Genomic DNA, 20,403 nt, shown 5'->3' on the forward strand with positions numbered 1-20,403 from the left:
GATGTTCATCATGCTTGGGAGGACAACACAGAAAATACCAAGTGACAAAAGGTTTAGGTCCCACATGATCCTTTCCCTTCTCCAGCTCTGTATCACTTTCACCAATCACCTTTCCAGCTCTTAGCTTCATCCCACCCCCTCCAGTCTTCTCCTATCATTTCGCATTTCCCCCTCTCCCCACTACTTTCAAATCTCTTATTATCTTTCCCTTCGGTTAGTCCTGATGAAGACTCTCAGCCCAAAACATCGACAGCACTTCTCCCTATAGATGTTGCCTGGCCTGATGTGTTCCACCAGCATTTTGTGTGTGTTGTTTGAATTTCCAGCATCTGCAGATTTCCTCGTGTTAGGTCCCACATCACCAGGTTTGGGAAAAGTTATTACCCTACAACCATTAGGCTCCAGAACCCCAACACAGAACTGACTCTACAACTTATAGACTGATTTTTAATAACTTTCTACAAATCATGTTCTCAATATTATTTTGTTTTATTTGCACAATTTCCCTTCATGTACACTTTTTTTTTGTTAGTCTTAGTAACATTTTTGTAAATTCTATTGCATTTCTTTATTTTCTGGTAAATGAATCTCGAGGTATTATGTAGTGACATATACATACTTTGATAATAAATTTTACTTTAATTTATGTCCATATGCATATATGTCAAAACTTTGATGAAATCAGTATACAGAAATTAGCTCTTTTCACTGGATCAGATTTGGACCATTTCTTCCCTCTTGCATGCCATCTGTCAGCTGATCCTTAGAGCATGCCATGCAGTGCCTTGAGTGAAGCACCTCAAAAAGATCTTGTGCCTCAGTTTCACTTTCCTGCTCAATTTCCACTTCCTCAAATTCTCAGCCTTCAAAGCCCATCCACTGCCATCTTAGATAAAGAATTCCAAAGATACAAATTCTCAATGGTCATGTGAAAGGTCAGCCCCGTATAGTGAAACTCTTTATAGTGGGTACTCAAAATTGCCAAATACATTACCGGCCCCAGTCTACCCACCATCAAGGACATATATACAGAAAGGTGCCAGAAAAGGGCCAATAACATCATGTTACCTACTCATGGACTACGTCCCACTCACATCAGGATGGAGGCTATATTACATCCATGCCAGGACCACCAAATTTAAAAAAAGTTACTTTCCCCACCCCTCCACATCCCCAACCACCACTACTTTATCATTTCCTGTCAGTCACCTTATGTACAGACATTCCCGTGCCAAACATCACCGTATGGACATATATGTATATAACCTAAACGATATATTTATATTTATTGCTTTTTTAATTTTTAAAATTTTATTGGTGTTTTTGTGTAACATTTTTTGAGTAACATTTATTTTCTTCTTCTTTACACCTGTGCACTGGAAATAACACTGAACAATCATGAATCTTGAATCCTAAATTCTTGTTCTCAGTATTTCTTTTGTTTGTTTGCACAATTTATCTTCTTTTGTATTTTGGTTATTTCCAAGTTCTTATGTATTTTTTTGTAATTCTATGATAGTTGTTCATTTTCCTGTAAATTCCTGATAGAAAATGAATCTCAAGGTAGCATTTGCAACCAGCGGCCATTTAATTAGGTACCTCTGCACCCAATAAAGTGGCCACTGAGTGCATGTATGTTCATGGTACTCTGCTGCTATAGCCCATCCACCTCAAATTTCAACATGCTGAGCTTTCAGAGATGCTCTTCTGCACACCATTGCTGTAACACATGGTTATTTCAGTTACTGCTACCTTTCTGTCAACTTAAACCAACCAGGCCGTACTCCACTTTTTGCCCACAGAATTGACATCACTGGACACAAAGTACACTGCAGATGCTGTGGTCAAATCAAGACGTACAAAAAAGCTGAATGAACTCAGCAGGTCGGGCAGCATCTGTTGAAAGAAGCAGTCAACATTTGGGGCCGAGACCCTTCGTCAGGACTGAAGAAGGAGGGGGCAGGGGTCCTATAAAGAAGGTGGGGGGGGGGGGGAGGGTGGAAAACCAATCAGAGGAAAGATCAAGGGGTGGGGGAGGGGAAGCAGGGTGGGGATAGGCAGGAGAGGTGAAGAAGAAATGTAAGGGGAAAGCACTATGGGTAGTAGAAGAAGGCAGAATCATGAGAGAGGTGATAGGCAGCTGGAAGAGGAGACAGTGAAGGTGGAATGGGGGAAGGGAGAGGGAGGGAAGGGAATCTAATTTGTAACAGGGTAGCAAATTACACAGCATACACACAAACCAGGGTTTGGGGCGGTAGAGCCGTCTCAGTCTTATGAGCTTGGCAGGACCGGAGGGTATTTTTCCTGGACTTGTGCAGCCAAGGAAACCAGGGGGTTTCAGCTTGCATAATGAAGGGGGTACACCAAAATGCTCCCACTCTTCCCAATCTTCCCTTCCTACTTTCCAAAAGTCAGCAATCTCCATTTTCAGACCAGTCCATTTTCACAGTATGGAAGTGACAATCCATGACCTAATCCCATTGTCACTGATAATCAGAAACTAGAATGTTGCATGAAATTGCTTTCAACATGGTATTTGTGGGTGTAGGAAGGCAATCTCTCATTTAGCTTCAGTTAACTCAAACGGCAATTATATCAGTGTAAACAGGCTAAGGCAGGATGCATTTTCACTATGGTACCTCCTGCGGTCAGGTGTCCTACCAGAGTCCACAACTGAGACACATGGGCAAAGTGCGCAAGAACCAAGACAACAGTAGAGCTAAACCACAGCTACTATTTTCCTCAGATGACAATACGACAGAGGAAAGTAATAAAAAGAATAAACAACAGAAACAATGTGAGGGAATCAATGCCAATAAAAGGGAAGGGCTGGAGAAATACATTTCAGCAAAATAAATCGCCTACATTTTGCTCTGGAAACACTGACTTGTCCCATGTGCATGTTTTCAAGTTCAAATTCAATGATCATTCAACCATACGTGAATACCCATGAAAGCAGCCAAATCAAACTTGTCTTCCACTGAGCAAACACTGGAGGGCAACACTGACGGAAGGGGCCTGCCCCAGTCCAGCATGGATGCCGCAGCACACTGCCTCCAGCATCTTCTCTTCTGGGCAGCTGCAACAGGTGGGCCTAGTCAAAGCAACAAACAAGGCCACTCAGCTACCCCACCATCAGCCTCGCTAATAAACCAATGAATTGGACTTGCAGTATTCTACAATGCCAATGTCCAACAGGGTCTTGCAAATCAGAAGAAAAACGTCAAAAATATTCACTCGCTGTTAGACTGCACACCAACTCTGATGCCTTTCTGTAGCAGGCAGCAACATGGTTGCACCAAGTCCAGCTCCTCCAAAATAAAGTAACTTGCTGATGGGGATAGATCTACAGTTCTTGTCATTCTTAATGTCCAGCAGTATCTTGCAATCATAAAAACGGCAAAGACACTTTTGGTTTGTCCCAGAGAGGCAGCCATGTTACTACTGCATAAATTCAGTCAGTTGAGAAGTCTCGGCTCAAAATGTCAACTGTTAATTAATGTCCATGGATCCTGCCTGACCTGCTGAGTTCCTCCAGCACTTTGTGTGTGTTGCTATGAAATAAATGTGTTTGCAACAAGTTACTACATGACTTTATTGTCAAAGGTGGCATTCATAAACAGTTTTCTCGGGGAACCCTGTTTTATCCAATTTGGAAGTTTTGTGAAATGATTAGCACTAGGTTTTAAGGCTTAAGCTAAACAAACAGACGTATACGCAAAAGTTTTTTTTTAAATAAGTGAGTACAAACTCATAGCAGATCCCCTATTTCCAATCAAGAATGTAACAAATTTTGGGGCGACGTCACGTGATTGAGTAGGATCGAGACGTGGAAATCCAGCTCTCCCGTAAAAAACCAGTAAAATAATGTTTAAATGAAGAAAAGTTAGTAAATACTTTTTAAAAATTACTTATAAACCACTCAGGACTGTCTTAAGATACATCTCCTAAACAGAAGCAGAAGAAAACTACTACTTTGAAGACAACACAAGTTGGAAAAGAATCATGGCCGGCCACCATGAAAGAGCCTCGGGCTCAAGTGCATTTTACTTCCGGCAATACAGAACAGGAAACTGCGGCAACATCAACCGTTTCCAAAAAAAAAAGAGCAACAGGAATTGCGCATGCGTGAAGGAAGGGACATGCGCAAACACGAGCAACCCAAACTACAAATCCCAGCTATGATCGGAACTGAAAGTGAAAGTGAATACGAGGTGGAATCAGACTCTCTGGATAAATCAGACGAAGATGAAGAGACAAAGAAGAGCAACAGGAAGAGGTTGGTGGTGATATTGGAGACATAAAAAAAAATTTTGGTGCAAATAATGCATGAATTAAAAGCAATAAAAAAGATATTAAAAATATGAAGATTATGTTTGATAAAATGATGAAAAGACAGGACAAAATGGTTAAGAAAATTAAAAACTTGGAAGAAATAACGGGAGACACCATTGATAGAGTGGATAAAATGGAAGATAATATTTCTGCCTGGACATCAGAAAGAAAACAGTTGTTGGAAAAAGTGGATGTACTTGAAAATTTTAGCAGACGAAATAATATTAAGATTGTTGGACTTAAAAGAAGGTATAGAGGGAGGTATAGAAGTTTTTTCAAAATTGGATTCCGGAAATTTTGGAAATGGAAGAAGGAACCCAGTTAATTGAAATTGAAAGGGCTCACAGAGCCTTAAGATCAAGACCTCAAGTTGATCAAAACCCACGATCAATCTTGATAAAATGCTTAAGATACCAAGATAAAGGAAAGATCCTGAAGGCCGCTGCTCAACGTGCCAGAAAGAGAAACGGGCCATTGATGATAGCAGGGAACACAGTTCTTTTCTATCCTGATATAAGTTATGACCATTTGAAGAGAAAGAAGGAATTTAACCCAGCAAAAAAGTTTTATGAGAAAAGGGTTATAAATTTATATTGCGCCACCCGGCAACCCTGATAATTTTTTTGGATGACAGAAAAAAAAAGATCTTTTACTGATTATCGGGATGCGGAAGAATTTGCACAAGAACCCCCAAATATTCGGTAACCACAGCCAAAGATTTAAAAGTGAAACGGATTAAAGATGAAGACAGGGACAGTGAATGGAGTTGATGGATGTTTAAGGACAGAAGAATATTTAAATATATTCTTAATTATATGGTAAAGGGGGAGAAAGGTAAAAATTTGAGAAATATTAATCGAGAGTAGTGATATTTTTTCTTCTCTTATATATTTTTTTAATATTACGGGGGAGCTGGGGAACTTCGTATCGATTGCTACGGGATTCACATGTGTAATCATGGCGATTGCCATGACCCGTACATCGGAGCGGAGGGGGTAATGTTGTGTTTTCTTTTATTTACAACATTAATAGGGGGGTATTTTGTTTTTTTTCTTTATAATCTATTTTTCTTTAATCTTTCTTTCTTTGTCTGGACAATCGGGGGGGGGGGGGAGACACATAGCAACACGGAGAATTTTAAAAAGATTCCCCAAGGTACTACGAAAGTTGAAAAGTTGGGTATTACTATAGACTGGAGTAACCCTGTTAAAAATAATGACTAATTCACTTAATTTTTAAAGTTTTAATGTTAATGGGCTTAATGGACCAGTGAAAAGAAAAAGAATTTTAACATACATTAAGAAAATGAAAATAGATATAGCTTTTAGCTGCATTCCACTTGAAACAATTACTTATAATTTAAGAGATAAATATGAAATATTTCTGAAAATTTGGCGCCCTTATTTACAAAAGATAGGATTAAATATATAGGTGCTCTGAAGATAAAATTATTGGTTATTTGGGGAAAGAAATAAATATATATACTAAAGCTATTATGAACCCCATGGAGCATGTGGGGATCTTCCGATATCCAGTTATTCTTTCTTTCTTGCTTTTTTTTTCTCTTTTTTTCCTCTTTCTGAAGGGATATGTTGAGGGGAGGGGGGGAGGGTTGATTTTTTTTTCTTCTGTAACCATTTGAAAATTTTTTTTAATGTAACAAATCCAGAGAGAGAACCAGCAGAGCCCTGACAAAGGGTCTCAGCCCAAAATGTCGACAGCACTTCTCCCTATAGATGCCACCTGACCTGCTGCATTCCACCAGCATTTTGTGTGTGTTGCTTGAAAATCTATTAGCTCACTTTCCAGTTGTTAAACCATAAATACTGGATAGAGTGTACAATCAAATAATTCAGTGCTTTAAATGTATTCCTTTTTTTAAGGAGAAGTGACACCATTTAAACTGAAACATGCAGTGAAGTGTATCCATTGTGCCAATACGAACACATTCCCAGGATGTGCTGGGGGCAGCCCACAAGTACTGCCAGATTCCCAGTGCTCATACAGCACACCCACAACTCACTAATCCTAACCCCTACATTTTTGGAATGCGCAAAGGAAATTTAGAGCACGTGGAGGAAAATGTACAAACTCTTTAGAGACAGTGGCAGGAATTGAACCTGGGTCACTGGTGCTGTAATAGCCTTACACCAACCACTATGATACCATGCTACCCATTTCTTCTCTTCTCCTTGACATTATTACAATTTTTACAAAGATGACTTCCTCCCAGGTTATCTGCAATTCAACATTTAACTGCAGGAAGCTACGTGACAGCAACAACACACAGGCAGAATGACTCACAGCTATTTTGTTTATAACTCTCTGTAGGGATCTGGCTAATTTCAGCAATAAATTGCTTTTTACATTAAATTAACTTCAAAATATTTTTCATCATTTGCACTACTTACTTAGATTTGGTCTACTACTCCAACATATATGCTTATATGTAGATTAGGGAATGGAGGTTCAAACAGTCCCCAGGTTATGCAAGGGTTTTGTTCCTCTGAACTGTTTGTAAGTCTATTTCGCTGTCAGAAATGTCTGTTTACATAGCTACAGTGCCTATAAAAAGTATTCACCCCGCCTCGGAAGTTTTCAAGTTTTATTGTTTTACAACATTGAATCACAGTGGATTTAATTTGGCTTTTTTGACACTGACCAACAAAAAAGACTCTTTCGTGTCGAAGTGAAAACAGATCTCTAAGATATCTAAAGTAATTACAAATGTAAAACACAAATTAATTGATTAAGTATTCACCCCCCTTTAATGTGACACACCAAATCACTGGTGCAGCCAATTAGTTTTAGAAGTCATATAATTAGTTAAATGGAGATCTACTTTTGGGGACCTGTGTGCAGTCAAGGTGTTTTAATTGATTGTAGTACAATACACCTGTATCTGGAAGGTCCAACTGCTGACATGTCAGTATCCTGGCAAAAATTATACCATGAAGACAAAAGAACACTCCAAGCAACTCTGCAAAAAGGTTATAGAAAAGCACAAGTCAGGAGATAGATACAAGAAAATTCCCAATCACTTGGATTATAGTTAAGTCAATCATGAAGAAATAGAAATATGGCACAGCTGTAAATCTGCCAAGACCAAGCTGTCCTCAAAGACTGACTGACTATGCAAGAAGAGGACTGGTGAGGAAGGCCACAAGAGACCTACAACAACTCTGGAGGAGTTACAAGCTTCAGTGGCTGAGATGTGAAAGACTGCACATACAACTGTTGCCCAGGTAATTCATCAATCACGGCTTTATGGGAGAACAGCAGAAAGAAAGCCACTGTTTTAAAAAAAAACTCACATGAAATCTCAGCTAGAGTTTGCCAGAAGGCATGTGGAAGAAGGCTCTATGGTCTGATGAAACCAAAATTGAGTTTTTGGCCATTACACCAAACACTATGTTTGGCATAAACCAAACACCACATTTATTCAAAAATACACCATCCCTACCATGAAGCATAGTGGTGGCTGCATCATGCTGTGGCCATGTTTCACTGCAGCAGGTCCTGGAAATCCTGGATCAAAACCTGATGTAGTCTGCAGGAGAACTGCAACTTGGGAGATTTGTTTTCCAGCAAGACAATGACCCAAAGCTACACAGGAATAGCTTAAAAACAACAAATTTAATGTTCTGGAGTGGCCAAGTCAGAGTCCAGACCTCAATCCAATTGAGAATTTGTGGCTGGACATGACTATTCACTTATGACCCCCATGCAATCTGACAGAGCTTGAGCAGTTTTGTAAAGAAGAATGGGGAAAATTTGCAGTCTCCAGATGTGCAAAGCTGATAGTGACTATTCACACAGACTCAATGCTGTGATTGCTGCCAAAGATGCATCTAATAAATACTGAGTTGAGGGGGTGAATACTTACGCAATCAATTATCTTGTGTTTGATATTTGTAATTTAGATCACTTGATAGAGATCTGTTTTCAATTTGACACAAAAGAATCTTTTTCTGATCAGTGTTAAAAAAAACAAATTAAATTCACCATAAATCAATGTTGTAAAATAATAAAATATGAAAACATCCAAGGGGGGTGAATACTTTTTTCAGCACTGTACCTATATTGTACAGCTCTATAGACTGTGCATCAAATATTTACCCAAATGATACTCATAATTAAACTAATGGAATATATACCATATCAAGTCATCCACAAATACCATGAAATATTTTATCACCAGAAAAAATACTTGAAAATGCATGGGAGAAGTTGCGTTAAAATGGATTTACGTAACCGAAGGTGCTCCCTAAACTTCCAATTTCAGATATTGTGGGCAAACGTGAAACCTTCCCAGCAAAGTACAACATAATTCAGAGAGTGAAAAGTGAGTTTAAACTCTTGCATTGCTGTGATAATATCAGGTGACTGCCCTTCTTAAGCATCGTGGCTTCTCAGTGTAGAATCGGTACAAAGTAGTCATCAATTTTTGCCATATTTTGTCCTGTGAGCTGGAGGAAATGATCCAATGGCAAAGCACAGGGGATCCTAAATAACAGTCCAAGTGTTCCTTTCCACAATCACCATTACATTACAGGTCAGTGTATGCTGTTGACAAACTTACTCATACTAGTGTACCTTACCAAAGCTACTTCACCAGCATTTCCCATATCACTCTACTATGTAGACACCAGGTGTTTGACTTCTCTAACTTCCGTTAATGCCCCTCCTCCCCTTCTTACCCCATCCCTGACATATTTAGTTGTTTGTCTGTTCTCCATCTCCCTCTGGTGCTTCCCCCCCCCCACCTTTCTTTCTCCTGAGGCCTCCCGCCCCATGATCCTTTCCCTTCTCCAGCTCTGTATCACTTTCACCAATCACCTTTCCAGCTCTTAGCTTCATCCCACCCCCTCCGGTCTTCTCCTATCATTTCACATTTCCCCCTCCCCCCACTACTTTCAAATCTCTTACTATCTTTCCTTTCAGTTATTCCTGACGAAGGGTCTCGGCCCGAAACATCGACAGTGCTTCTCCCTATAGATGCTGCCTGGCCTGCTGTGTTCCACCAGCATTTTGTGTGTATTGTTTGAATTTCCAGTATCTGCAAATTTCCTTGTGTTTGCTCAATCATCACTAGTATTGGTTTGTAACTGTCACATGTACCAAGATACAGTGAGAAGCTTGTCTTGTCTAGTCTACTGTTCACACAGATCAGATCATTACAGTGTATTTAGCTAGAATAAAGAAAAACAATAACAATGCAGAATAAAGCATAAAAGTACAGTGCAGACACTAAAGTGCAAGATGATGAGACAGATTGAGTCAATTTCTTAAAATGACATGTACACCATACATGGAACTGAAACTATCAGTCATTCACCTCAGTCAGGAAATTCACGGATCAGAATGAAATATATCTCCAGAATATATACTTCTATCTGCAAGTAATCATCTGTACTGCACTATATACTGAAAAACCAAGAGAAGATTTGCCAAATTACCTGCTTTAAAAACTAGAATGCTGACAATGAACCAGACTGCAAGCCTGCATCCTCGAGTGCTAGTGCATTAATCCTTTTCCAGTGACTTTTGTTTGACTGCACATGGGTGGCAGGTGTGTGAAAGCTCATCCTTACAATAATCAACTACTAACTCTAAACCAATAACCATAAGTACCTTGACTTCAATGCTAGGATAAACAAGATTCCAGCAGACAGTGACAGAATCATCACCTTGACTGATTTCCCTTCAACTTCTAACTAGAATTAATCAGCGATGAGCAACTAAACCACGTGCCCACACCATTCTGAGATTTAGACGAACAATGCAGAGATATAATTTCAGAATTCCACCCTGGCAACAGGACAATTTAAACTCAAGAGGTTTTGCACATGCTAGAAATCCAGAGCAACACACACAAAATGCTGGGGAAACTCAGCAGCATCTATGGAGGGGAATAAATAGTCGATGTTTCAGTCCGTGACCCTTTTTCAGGACTTGGTCCAAAGCATCGACTACTTATTCCTCTCCAAAGCTGCTGCCAAGACCTGCTGAGTTTCCCCAGTATTCTGTGTGTGTTTCACTGGATTTCCAGTTTCTGCAGAATCTTGTGTTTATGGATAATTTAAATTTGAATCAACTTGGAATCTGAGTATCAATGGTCATAAAAATAGCATTTTCCTCCCCAGTCTGGCCATATGTGATTCTAGACCCACAACAATATGGATCAATTGGCTCACCAAGATATCCCATTGTTTCTATTGTTAAAATAAGAATAAAACTCACAAGCAATGAACTTGTAAATGTCAAGTTACTCTGAACTGAAATTGACCTTGTCTAGACTCCTGTCCAACACACACATCCACAGTTTTGGTAAATAGGGTACTTAACCGATCACTACACAATAGTCAGCAAGACCAGTCCACTTCTGTGCGGCATGACTAGTCAAAGAAAATACTTAAACAGTCTAACTTCATACTGTTCACATATCAGTAGGACACTGAGGAGTGTGGTAAAACAGAGGGATCTGGAAATAAAATACATAATTCCTTACAAGAGGCGTCACAGGGTCACAACGAGAACTTTTCAGATATTGACTTTCATAAATCGAGTATTCAGTACAGGAGTTGGGAAGTTGTGTTGAAGTTGAAACATGACAGTTTTTTTTTATTGATTCTATTGTATTTCTTTGTTCTACTGTGAATGCCCGAAAATGAATCTCAGGTTTTATATGATGACTTACATGTACTTTGATAATAAATTTACTTTGAAATTTGAAGTTGTACAACATATTGGTGAGACCTAATTTGGAGTATTGTGTGCAGTTCTGGTCAAGGACCTACTGGAAGGACGTACATAAGCTTGAAAGAATACAGGGAAAATTTACAAGGATGTTGCTGTGATTTGAAGACCTAGATTTTCCGGAAAGGTTGAATAGGTTAGGATTTATAGAAAAATGATAGTGGTATATAAAATTATGAAGGGGAGAGATGGGTTAATTACAAGCAAATTTTTTCCACTGAGGTTGAGTGAGACTACAACTAGAGGTCATGGGTTAAGAGTGAAAGGTGAAATATTTACCCAAGGGGAAACTTCTTCACTCAGCAGGTAATGCAAGTGTGGAATGAGCTGCCAGCAAAAGTAGGTTTGATTTCAATACATAAAAGAAGTTCGCACATGTACATGGATAGGAAGGGTATTGAGGCATATAGTTCAGGGATTACTGTCAATGGGACATGGCAGAATAGTTCAGCACAGATTAGGTGAGGACTGAAGAGTATTTTTCTGGGTTGTAGTGCTCAATAATTTTGCCTGCAATGTGTCATCCCTTTTAAGTGCCCTGCAGATGCTTTGAGGCTATTCCAACATCTCCCAAATGAAGAAAAGTTTGAATTGTAAAATTGTTGCTTCATTAGTCACTGCATCACCAGGCACAGAAACAGCCTTTTTTGCCATTCTGACCATCATGTACCCACCTGTACTAATCCTATTTACCAACAGCCTGGCTACTGCAAGGTCAATTCAGCTCAGATTCACTGCTACTAAATGGATAAGGCGAATGCCCACTCAATAAACCACCAACATGCCCAACAGCTCATGGGGAAGACCCACCCCAACTCATCTGATGGGGAATAGGCAGAATAATGGTTCAGCACAGATTAGATGGGCCAAAAGGCTTGCTTCTGTGCAGTAGTGCTCTATGACTCTACCACTGGAGTACTTACACCAGAATGACAGCAGTGCTCAATGGTGGCTGAACAGCACTGTCTCTTCTGGAATGAAGGATGGCTTAAAAACTCTCAATGACACCCACATCCAGTATGTAAGACCAAGGTGGAGGTGAGGGGGAGAAATAAACTCTTTGCACCTGAATGTTATCACTGGAAATTATGCTAATTTTGCATTACATCATTGGTACCCTACATCATCTACGAAGTATACAAAATTAAGCTGACTAAAACCAAGAATTAACAGTTTGAACAGTCCCACAGGAATTGCACAACAGCTTATTAGTCAGACTGAATTGTGCTACTATTTTCACAATATATTCTCTGCACATTTGAAATTTACAATATTAACACAAATTTCAAAGGACAACCAAACAGCATTTTCATCACTAATTTCAAATTTTCTTTTTGTAAAGTTTGCAATATAGCAAGAGACACAAAGAACATAAATTTCTATTCTCCATACTTCAAAAAAAAGTGAAATAAATAGTCGATCTATCATTGGAATTTCTATTCATGATATTCTGTCAAAACCAGAATGACTTAAAACATCATAAGACTCTCAGCTTCAAAACAGTTTAACCCATTAGCAAATAGCATGTACAATTTATAAACACTGTTAAACACATGTCATCTCATGTTGTAAAGGAATTAATATCATTCAAGAACAATTTTGTCTACAAAGTATGCAGAGCAGGGACTGTTCAGAAGTGAGAAGGTGACAGGAATCACTTCTACACACAACTGGTAGTGAAAGTCAGCAACTGGCTCATAGCAACTGAAACTTTGAATGGACAATGTGAAATATACAACCAAGATTTTAAAAATTATGTTGCAGATCTGGTGAAGAGGACCTGGCAGCTGTTGAGGCGCACAAAGTAAAATGCTATCTCAAAATAATGTACAGACTCAGCAACACGGGTCATCCAGGTCCAAATGTTCCATGGGAAGCACAAAAGGAAGATTAGGACGGCAAGAGAGGGAAGTTATGGGGATAGACTCAGGAAAAAATCACCCAGGGAAGTTTGTGGTTGTGGTTGTGGGGAGGGAGAGTGTAAGGGAGGTAGGGGCCTGGGGAGAGAGAATTGTGGGAGGGGTTCAAGGGAAAGAGGGGGTAAAAGGTGGGGGAATGAGAGGATGGTAATTGGGGAGGTGAAGGGGTTGATGGAGATAGGGATTGAGGAGAGAGAATGGTGGGAGGGTAGGAGATTGGAGGCGGAGAAAGTAAGGGATTGGAGGAGAGAGGAGGGAACTGAGAAGACTGGGAGGTGAGGGATTTGGGAGGAAGGGGTAGGGGTTAACATGATTGCAAGGGAGGGAGGGGGTTGGTTAATGGGTTTGCAGGGGAGGGAGAAAAAGGTTAACGAGACTGCAGGGAATAGAATTGAGGTACGGGGGGAGGGAAAGGAACTCCAACAAGAGGCTCAATAGCAAGGGGAGGGGCCCGCTACCCCTAGACCATCCATAGCGACTGACGGATCGGCGACACGCTCCCCGGGCGCCGAGGTTGAGACTCCGCTTCGCCTCACTCAGGCCAGGAAGCTGGGGTTGCCCAATAACGGGACGGAGAGAGCGCGGGAAGGGCGGGGAAGACATCGGGGTTGAGGACCTCCCTCTCACCCCCAACGCATGGATCTCTCGGACGGAGCTAAGGGCCGGCGCATCACATGCTCTCTCACCTCAGGGTGCAGCAGCGGGCCACAGGCCGCCTCCTTCTCCAACTCCTCCAGGTGACGGTCCGCCATCCTCAGGCGTCCTGCTGCATTCTGGGAAACGCAGTCACCGCTGCCCCACGCCAGGCTCTACCTATCGATTGCAAAGAGCGGCTTGATCGCTGGAGGCCGACTAATCGATCTCCACCAGGGCGATGGACCGAGTTGTCTCCCCGGTGCGTGTGAAGTTCTTTGTCAATGACTGATTACCGCATGTCGATCCAAACATTGCACGGTGCACGGCCCAATGTCTTGTATAACTGTCATCGAGGTAGAACAAGGTAAAACAATACAAGTAGAGAGTCAGTAACTTTAAATTCCTCGATGTTATCATTTAAGAAGACCTGTCCTGGGCCCAGCACGTAAGTACAATTACGAAGAAAATGCAGCGTCGCCTCTACTTCCTTGGAAATTTGTAAAGATTCAGCAAAATGGTTTGCAGATGTGTGGTGGAGAGTATATCGATTGGCTGCATCACATACTGGTATGGAAACACCAATGCCCTTGACCGGAAAATCCTACAAAAAGTAGTGGATATGGCCCAGTCCATCAAGGGTAAAGCCTTCCCCGCCACTGAGTGCATCTATACAGGATATTGCTGCCATAGGGAAGGTACAGGAGCGTCAGGACTCACACCACCAAGTTCAGGAACAGTTATTTCACCCCAGCTATCAAGCCCTTGAACCAGCGGGGATAATTTCACTTGCTCATCACTAAACTGTTCCCACAACCTATGGACTCACTCAACGACATTTCATCTCGTTCTCGATATTTGTCGTTTATTTGTTTATTATTATTTCTTCCTTTTGTATTAGCACAGTTTGACTTTTGCACACTGATTGAACGCTCAGATTGGTGTGGCCTTTCATTGATTCTATTATAGTTATTCTCATGAGGATTTAGTACATATGCCTACAAGAAAATGAGTTTCAAGATTGTACAGTGCCTATAACACCCCCCTGTAATTTTTCATGTTTTATTATTTTATAACATTGAATCATGGTGGATTTAATTTGGTGTTTTTGATACTGATAAACAGAAGAGATTCCTGTCTGTCAAAGTGAATACAAATTTCTACAAATTGGTCAAACTTACTACAATTATTAAACACAAAATAATTGATTACCTAAGTATTCACCCCCTCTAGTCGGTATTTAGTAGATGCACCTTTGGCAGCAATTACAGCCTTGAGTCTGTGTGGATATGTCCACACTGCAATTTTTCCCCATTCTTTTTACAAAACTGCTCAAGCTCTGTCAGATTGCATGGGGATCATGAATGAACAGACCTTTTCACATCCAGCCACAAATTATCTGTCTTGGCTGCACCAGGACATTAACTTTGTTGTGTTTAAGCCATTCCTGTGCAGCTTTGGCATTATGCTTAGGTCATTGTCTTGCTGGAAAACAAATCTTCTCTGAAGTCTCAGTTCTCTTGCAGACTGCATCGGGTTTTGCTCCAGGATTTCCCTGTATTTTCTGCATTCATTTTACCCTCTACCTTCACAAACCTTCCAGGGCCTGTTGCAATGAAGCATCCCCACAGCATGATGCAGCCACCACCATCCTTCACAGTAGAGATGGTGTGTTTTTGATTATGTGCGGTGTTTGGCTTACACCAAATGTAGTGTTTAGTCTGATGGCTAAAAAGCTTGTTTTTGGTTTCATCAGACCATAAAACCTTCTTCCAGCTGACTTCAGAGTCTCCACATGCCTTCTGGAAATCTAGCCGAGATTCCATGCGAGCTTTTTTCAATAGTAGCTTTCTCTTTGCCACTCTCGCATAAAGCTGTGATTGGTGAAGCATCTGGGCAACATTGTTGTATGTGCAGTCTCTCCCATCTCCCATCTCAGCCACTTATAACTCATCCAGAGTTGTCATAGGTCTCTTGGTGGCCTCCCTCACTAGTCCGCTTCTTGCACGGTCACTCAGTTTTTGAGGATGACCTGCTCGAGGCAGATTTACAGCTGTGGCATATTCTTTCCATTTCTTGATGATTGCTTAACTGTACTCTAAGGGAATACATCGTGTGTGTGTGTGTGAGTCTTGTCTGTCTTCAGGCTCCTGTACCTGCTCTGATGGTAGCAATGAGAAGAGGGCATGTCCTGGGTGGTGAGGAACTTCAATGATGGATGCCACATCTTGAGACATCTGCAGATGGCCTCAAGGATGGCTGTGCCCGTGAAGGAGCTGGCTGAGTTCAAAGAAGGCATACCAGTGTCTATATTTCATAAGGAGTCTGAAGAAATTTGGAATGTCACCAAAGACTCTTCCAAATTTCAACTGTACAGTTGAGAGCATTCTGACTCGTTCCATTACCGTCTGATTTTTTAAATTTTATTTAGAGATGCAGCACAGACAAGGCCCTTCTGGCCTTTTGATCCACGCTGCCTGGCAACCCACCAGTTTAACCCGAGCCCAATCACAGGGCAGTTCACAATTACAGATGTTCTCCCTGTCACCATTCCAAAAACATACTGGTTAGTAGAGTAATTTGTTACACGGGTGTACTTGGACAGTGCGGGCTTGTTGGGCCATACGGGCCTGCTACCAAGCTGTATCTCTAAGTAAATTTGATGTGAAATTTGTTGTTTTGCAGCAGCAGCACAGCACATAAACCTTTATGCAACACACACAAAACGTCGACAGCGCTTCTCCCTATAGATGCTGCCTGGCCTGCTGCGTTCCACCAGCATTTTGAGTGTGTTGCTTGAATTTCCAGCATCTGCAGATTTCCTCGTGTTTGACATAAACATTTATGATAGGTTTCAAAATAAATAAATAATGCAAAAGGGGAATAGTGAGGTAGTGTTCAAGAGTTTATAGACTGTTCAGAAATCCGATGGCAGAGGGAAAGAAGCTCTTCATAAAATGTTCAGTGTGTGCCTTCAGACTCCTGTTACCTTCTCCCTGATGGTAGCAATGAGAAGAGAGCAGGTCCTGGGTGGTGAGGGTCCTTCATGATGAATGCTGCCTTCTTGAGGCATCACCTTTTGAAAATGTCTTCGATGGTGGGGAGGGTTGAGCCTGTGTTGGAGCTGGCTGAGACTACTTCCCTCTGCAGCATTTCACTCTGTGTTTTGATGTACACGTGACAATTTTTCGGACGCCGCAGTCACATAGCGGTTAGCACAACACTTTACAGCTCGGGGTATTTGGAGTTCAATTTGGTGCATTTCTCAAGGAGTCTCTGCACGATCTCCCCGTGGAATGCGTGGCTTTTCCCGGGCTGATACGCTTTTCTCCCACAGTCCAAAGACATATAGGGTAGGTTAATTAGTCTTTGTAAATTGTCCCATGGTTAGGTTAGGATTATTCAGGGTTGAAGGTTGCTGGAGGCCCTGACTCGAAGGGCCTATTCTGTGCTGTTTCATTAAATAAACAAATAAAGCTTATCTTTAATCTTTAAAACATCCTCCCTGTTTTTCACTCTACCTCCCCGGTCACAACTTAATTAAAAGTTATTATCACACCTTCATTATCACTGAGTCAAAATCTATGAACTCCGTCCCTAACAATATTGTGGGAGTTTCTTCACCAGAAGGGCAAAATCAGAATCAGGGTAATATCACAGGTATATGTCATGAAATGTGTTGTTTTGTGCCAGCAGTACAGAGCAATAATAAAAAACTATCAATTACAATAAGAAATATATATATTTTTTAAAGTTAAAAAGTTCAAGGTATCAAAGTAGAATTCATTATCAGAGTATATACATGTTACCACATACAATCCTGAGATTCTTTTTTCTGCAGGAATGTTAACAAACCTATGGAATAGTAACTGTAAAAAGGATCTGTAAGGTGTAAACAACTGCAGATAATAAATAATGAGCATGAAATAACTGTATAACAGAGTCCTTAAATGAGTGTAGTTACCCTCTTTCTGTCCAAGAGCCTGATGGTTGAGGGGTAGTAACTTCTCTTAAATCTGGCGGTGGAGTCTTGAAGCTCCTGTGCCTTCTACCTGACAGCAGCAGAGAGAAAAGAGCATGGCCTGGGTGGTGTGGATCTTTGATGATGGATGCTGCTTTTCTACAGCAGTGTTTCATGTAGATGTGCTCAATGGTTGGGAGTGTTTTACCTATGATGTACTGGGCCAAATTGACTACCTGTTGTAGGATTTTCTGTTTAAAGGCATTGCTGTTCCCAGACCAGGCCATAATGCAGCTAGTCAGCACACTTTCCACCACACATCTATAGAAGTTTACCAAGGTTTTTAATGACATGCCGAATCTCCGCAGACTCCCGAGGAAGTAAAGGTGATGTTGTGCTTTCTTTGCAGTTATATTTGTATGATGGGTCCAGGACAGATCCTCTTGAGATAGTGACACCCAGATATCTAAAGTTACTGACTCTCTCCATCTCTGATCCTCCAATGAGGACTGGCTCATGGACCTCTGGTTTCCCTCTCCTGAAGTCTGTAATCAGTTCCTTGGTCTTACTGACATTGAGTGAGAGGTTGTTGTTATTGCACCACTGAGCCAAGTTTTCAGTCTCCCTCCTGTACCAGTATGCTGATTCATCACCACCTTTGAAACAGCCCACAACAGTGATGTTGTCAACAAACTTGAATATGGTGTTGGACTTGTACTCAGCCACACTGTCATGGGTGGAAAGTGAGCAGAGCGGGGGCTAAAATTAAATACGTAGTGCAAAAGGAGAGCAAAAAAAAAGAAAATAGTGAGGTAGTGCACATGGATTCATCGTCCATTCAGAAATCTGAGGGTGGAGGGGAAGAAGCTGTTCCTGAATCATTGCACGTGTGTCTTCACGTGCAATGGTAGTATGAGAAGAAGGCATGTCCTGGATGGTGAGGGTCCTTAGTGATGGATGACACCTTCTTTAGGCTCAGCCTTTGTTGATATATTCTTGGTGGTGGTCTGGACACATGTTTGTCCCTACCAAATATTGACAGGCCTGTATAATATGGACAGAGGGAGGCTGTTTCTAGTCATGGGAGAGTCAATACCAAAGGGCCTCAGAATAAAAGGATATCTCTTTATAACTGAGATGAGAAGAAATTTTATTTAGCCAGAGAGTGGTGAATCTATGGAATTTATTGCCACAGAAGGCCACAGAGACCATGTCATTGGGTATATTTAAAGCAGAGATTGATAGGTTCTTCATTATAAAAGGTTACGGGAAAGAGGCAGGAGAATGAGGTTGAGGGGGAAATAATAAATCAGCCATGATTGAATAGCTGAATCAAATGATTGAATCAAAGTTCAAAGTAAAGTTATTATCAAACTATATATATATGTCACCGTATCCTACCTTGAGATTCATTTTCTTGCAGGCATTTATAGGAAATTAAAGAAATACAATAGAATTTATGAAAAACTGTACCCAAACAGACAGACATACAACCTGTGTGCAAAAGACAACAAATCATGCAAATAAATAATAATAAAAAATAAATAATACTAAGGACATGAGTTGAATCTTGAATCCTTAATCTAGAGTCCTTGAAAGTGTGTCTATAGGTTATGAGTAAAGTTATCTGATGGGCCAAATGGCCTTATTCTGTTTTGATGCCTTACAATCGTACAGGAGGGAACTAGGAGAAGTTGGGATTGGCAAAACTAACAGTTAAGCACAAGGGTTCAGAGTGAAAACAGAAGCAAATGATATTTGTCCTTGAGAATAGCTGCACATATTGTGTGGGGAAAGAAAGTGGGGCTTGCAAGAACTATGTTAATTATATCTGAAAACTATTGTGGATATTTGATAAAGTACCATAAAATTAATCCAATTAAAACTAATACCAAAGGCAAGAGAAGTAAGGGCCGGGCCAATTAAAGAGAAGAATAGCAGAGACATTGATTAAATTAACAGTCAGACTACAGGCATGAGGAAATGACTGAATAAACAAAAGCTTTCTGTTTTGCTTGATCCTGTAAGTAAATTAAATGTATATAAATAAGGGGAAACTGTGCTTTGATAGAACAGTCTCAGATTTTCTGGGCTGTTCTCCTGATTAATTAGCAGAAAAATCCTCCCCACCACTGAGCACACCTACAAGGAGAGTTACCACAAGAAAGCAGTATCCGTCATCAAAGACCCTTACCATCCAGGCCATTCTCTCTTCTCGCTGCTGACATTGGGGAGGAGGTACAGGAGCCTTGTGTCCCGCACCACCAGGTTCACGAACAGCTATTACCCTTCAACCATGAGGCTCTGAACCAGTGTGGATAACTTCACTCACCTCAACACTGAACTGATTGCACAACCTATGGACTCACTCTCAAGGACTCGACAACTCGTGTTCTCAGTATTATTTGTTTATTTTCCTACCTACCTTTTGTTTATTTATTTATTTGCACTTTGTCATCTTTTGTACATTGTTTGGTTGTCAGACTTTATTTGTTTGCAGTTTTTCATTAATTCTATTCTGCTATAAGTAACTGTGAGAAAGTGAATAGGGTGTATGTGGCGACTATCACATGCTTTGATAATAAACTTACTTTGAACTTTATCTCTCTTTCCCCCTCTCCCTCTCTCTCTCCCTCCTTTCCACCCCCTCACACTATAATAATCGCAACTCGCCACTGCCCCCTGCTGTGATCATTCCCTCACATTTCTCCACAGCTTCTCTTTAACAGAGCCATACATATAGTCTGCTTCCTTATAGTCTTTTTCCGTTTCAGTATCGTGGAGAGCATTTGACTT

General features: G+C 40.8%; 1 protein-coding gene across 2 annotated transcripts in view; it reads right to left on the reverse strand.

The window, feature by feature from the left end:
• LOC132398315 (palmitoyltransferase ZDHHC17) overlaps window positions 1–19,124 on the reverse strand; it is a 145,531-nt gene extending 126,407 nt beyond the window's left edge. Inside the window, exon 1 of one of the 2 annotated variants that reach the window (XM_059977550.1) lies at window positions 13,700–19,124. In XM_059977550.1, the coding sequence (XP_059833533.1) occupies window positions 13,700–13,765 (66 nt within the window). In that variant the 5' untranslated portion in view covers window positions 13,766–19,124. The remainder of the gene's footprint in view (window positions 1–13,699) is intronic. The other variant, XM_059977552.1, reaches the window with a different exon arrangement.
• Between the last annotated feature and the right edge of the window lie 1,279 nt (window positions 19,125–20,403).

This window comes from Hypanus sabinus, chromosome 8, assembly GCF_030144855.1.
Source record: "Hypanus sabinus isolate sHypSab1 chromosome 8, sHypSab1.hap1, whole genome shotgun sequence".
Lineage (NCBI taxonomy): Eukaryota > Metazoa > Chordata > Chondrichthyes > Myliobatiformes > Dasyatidae > Hypanus > Hypanus sabinus.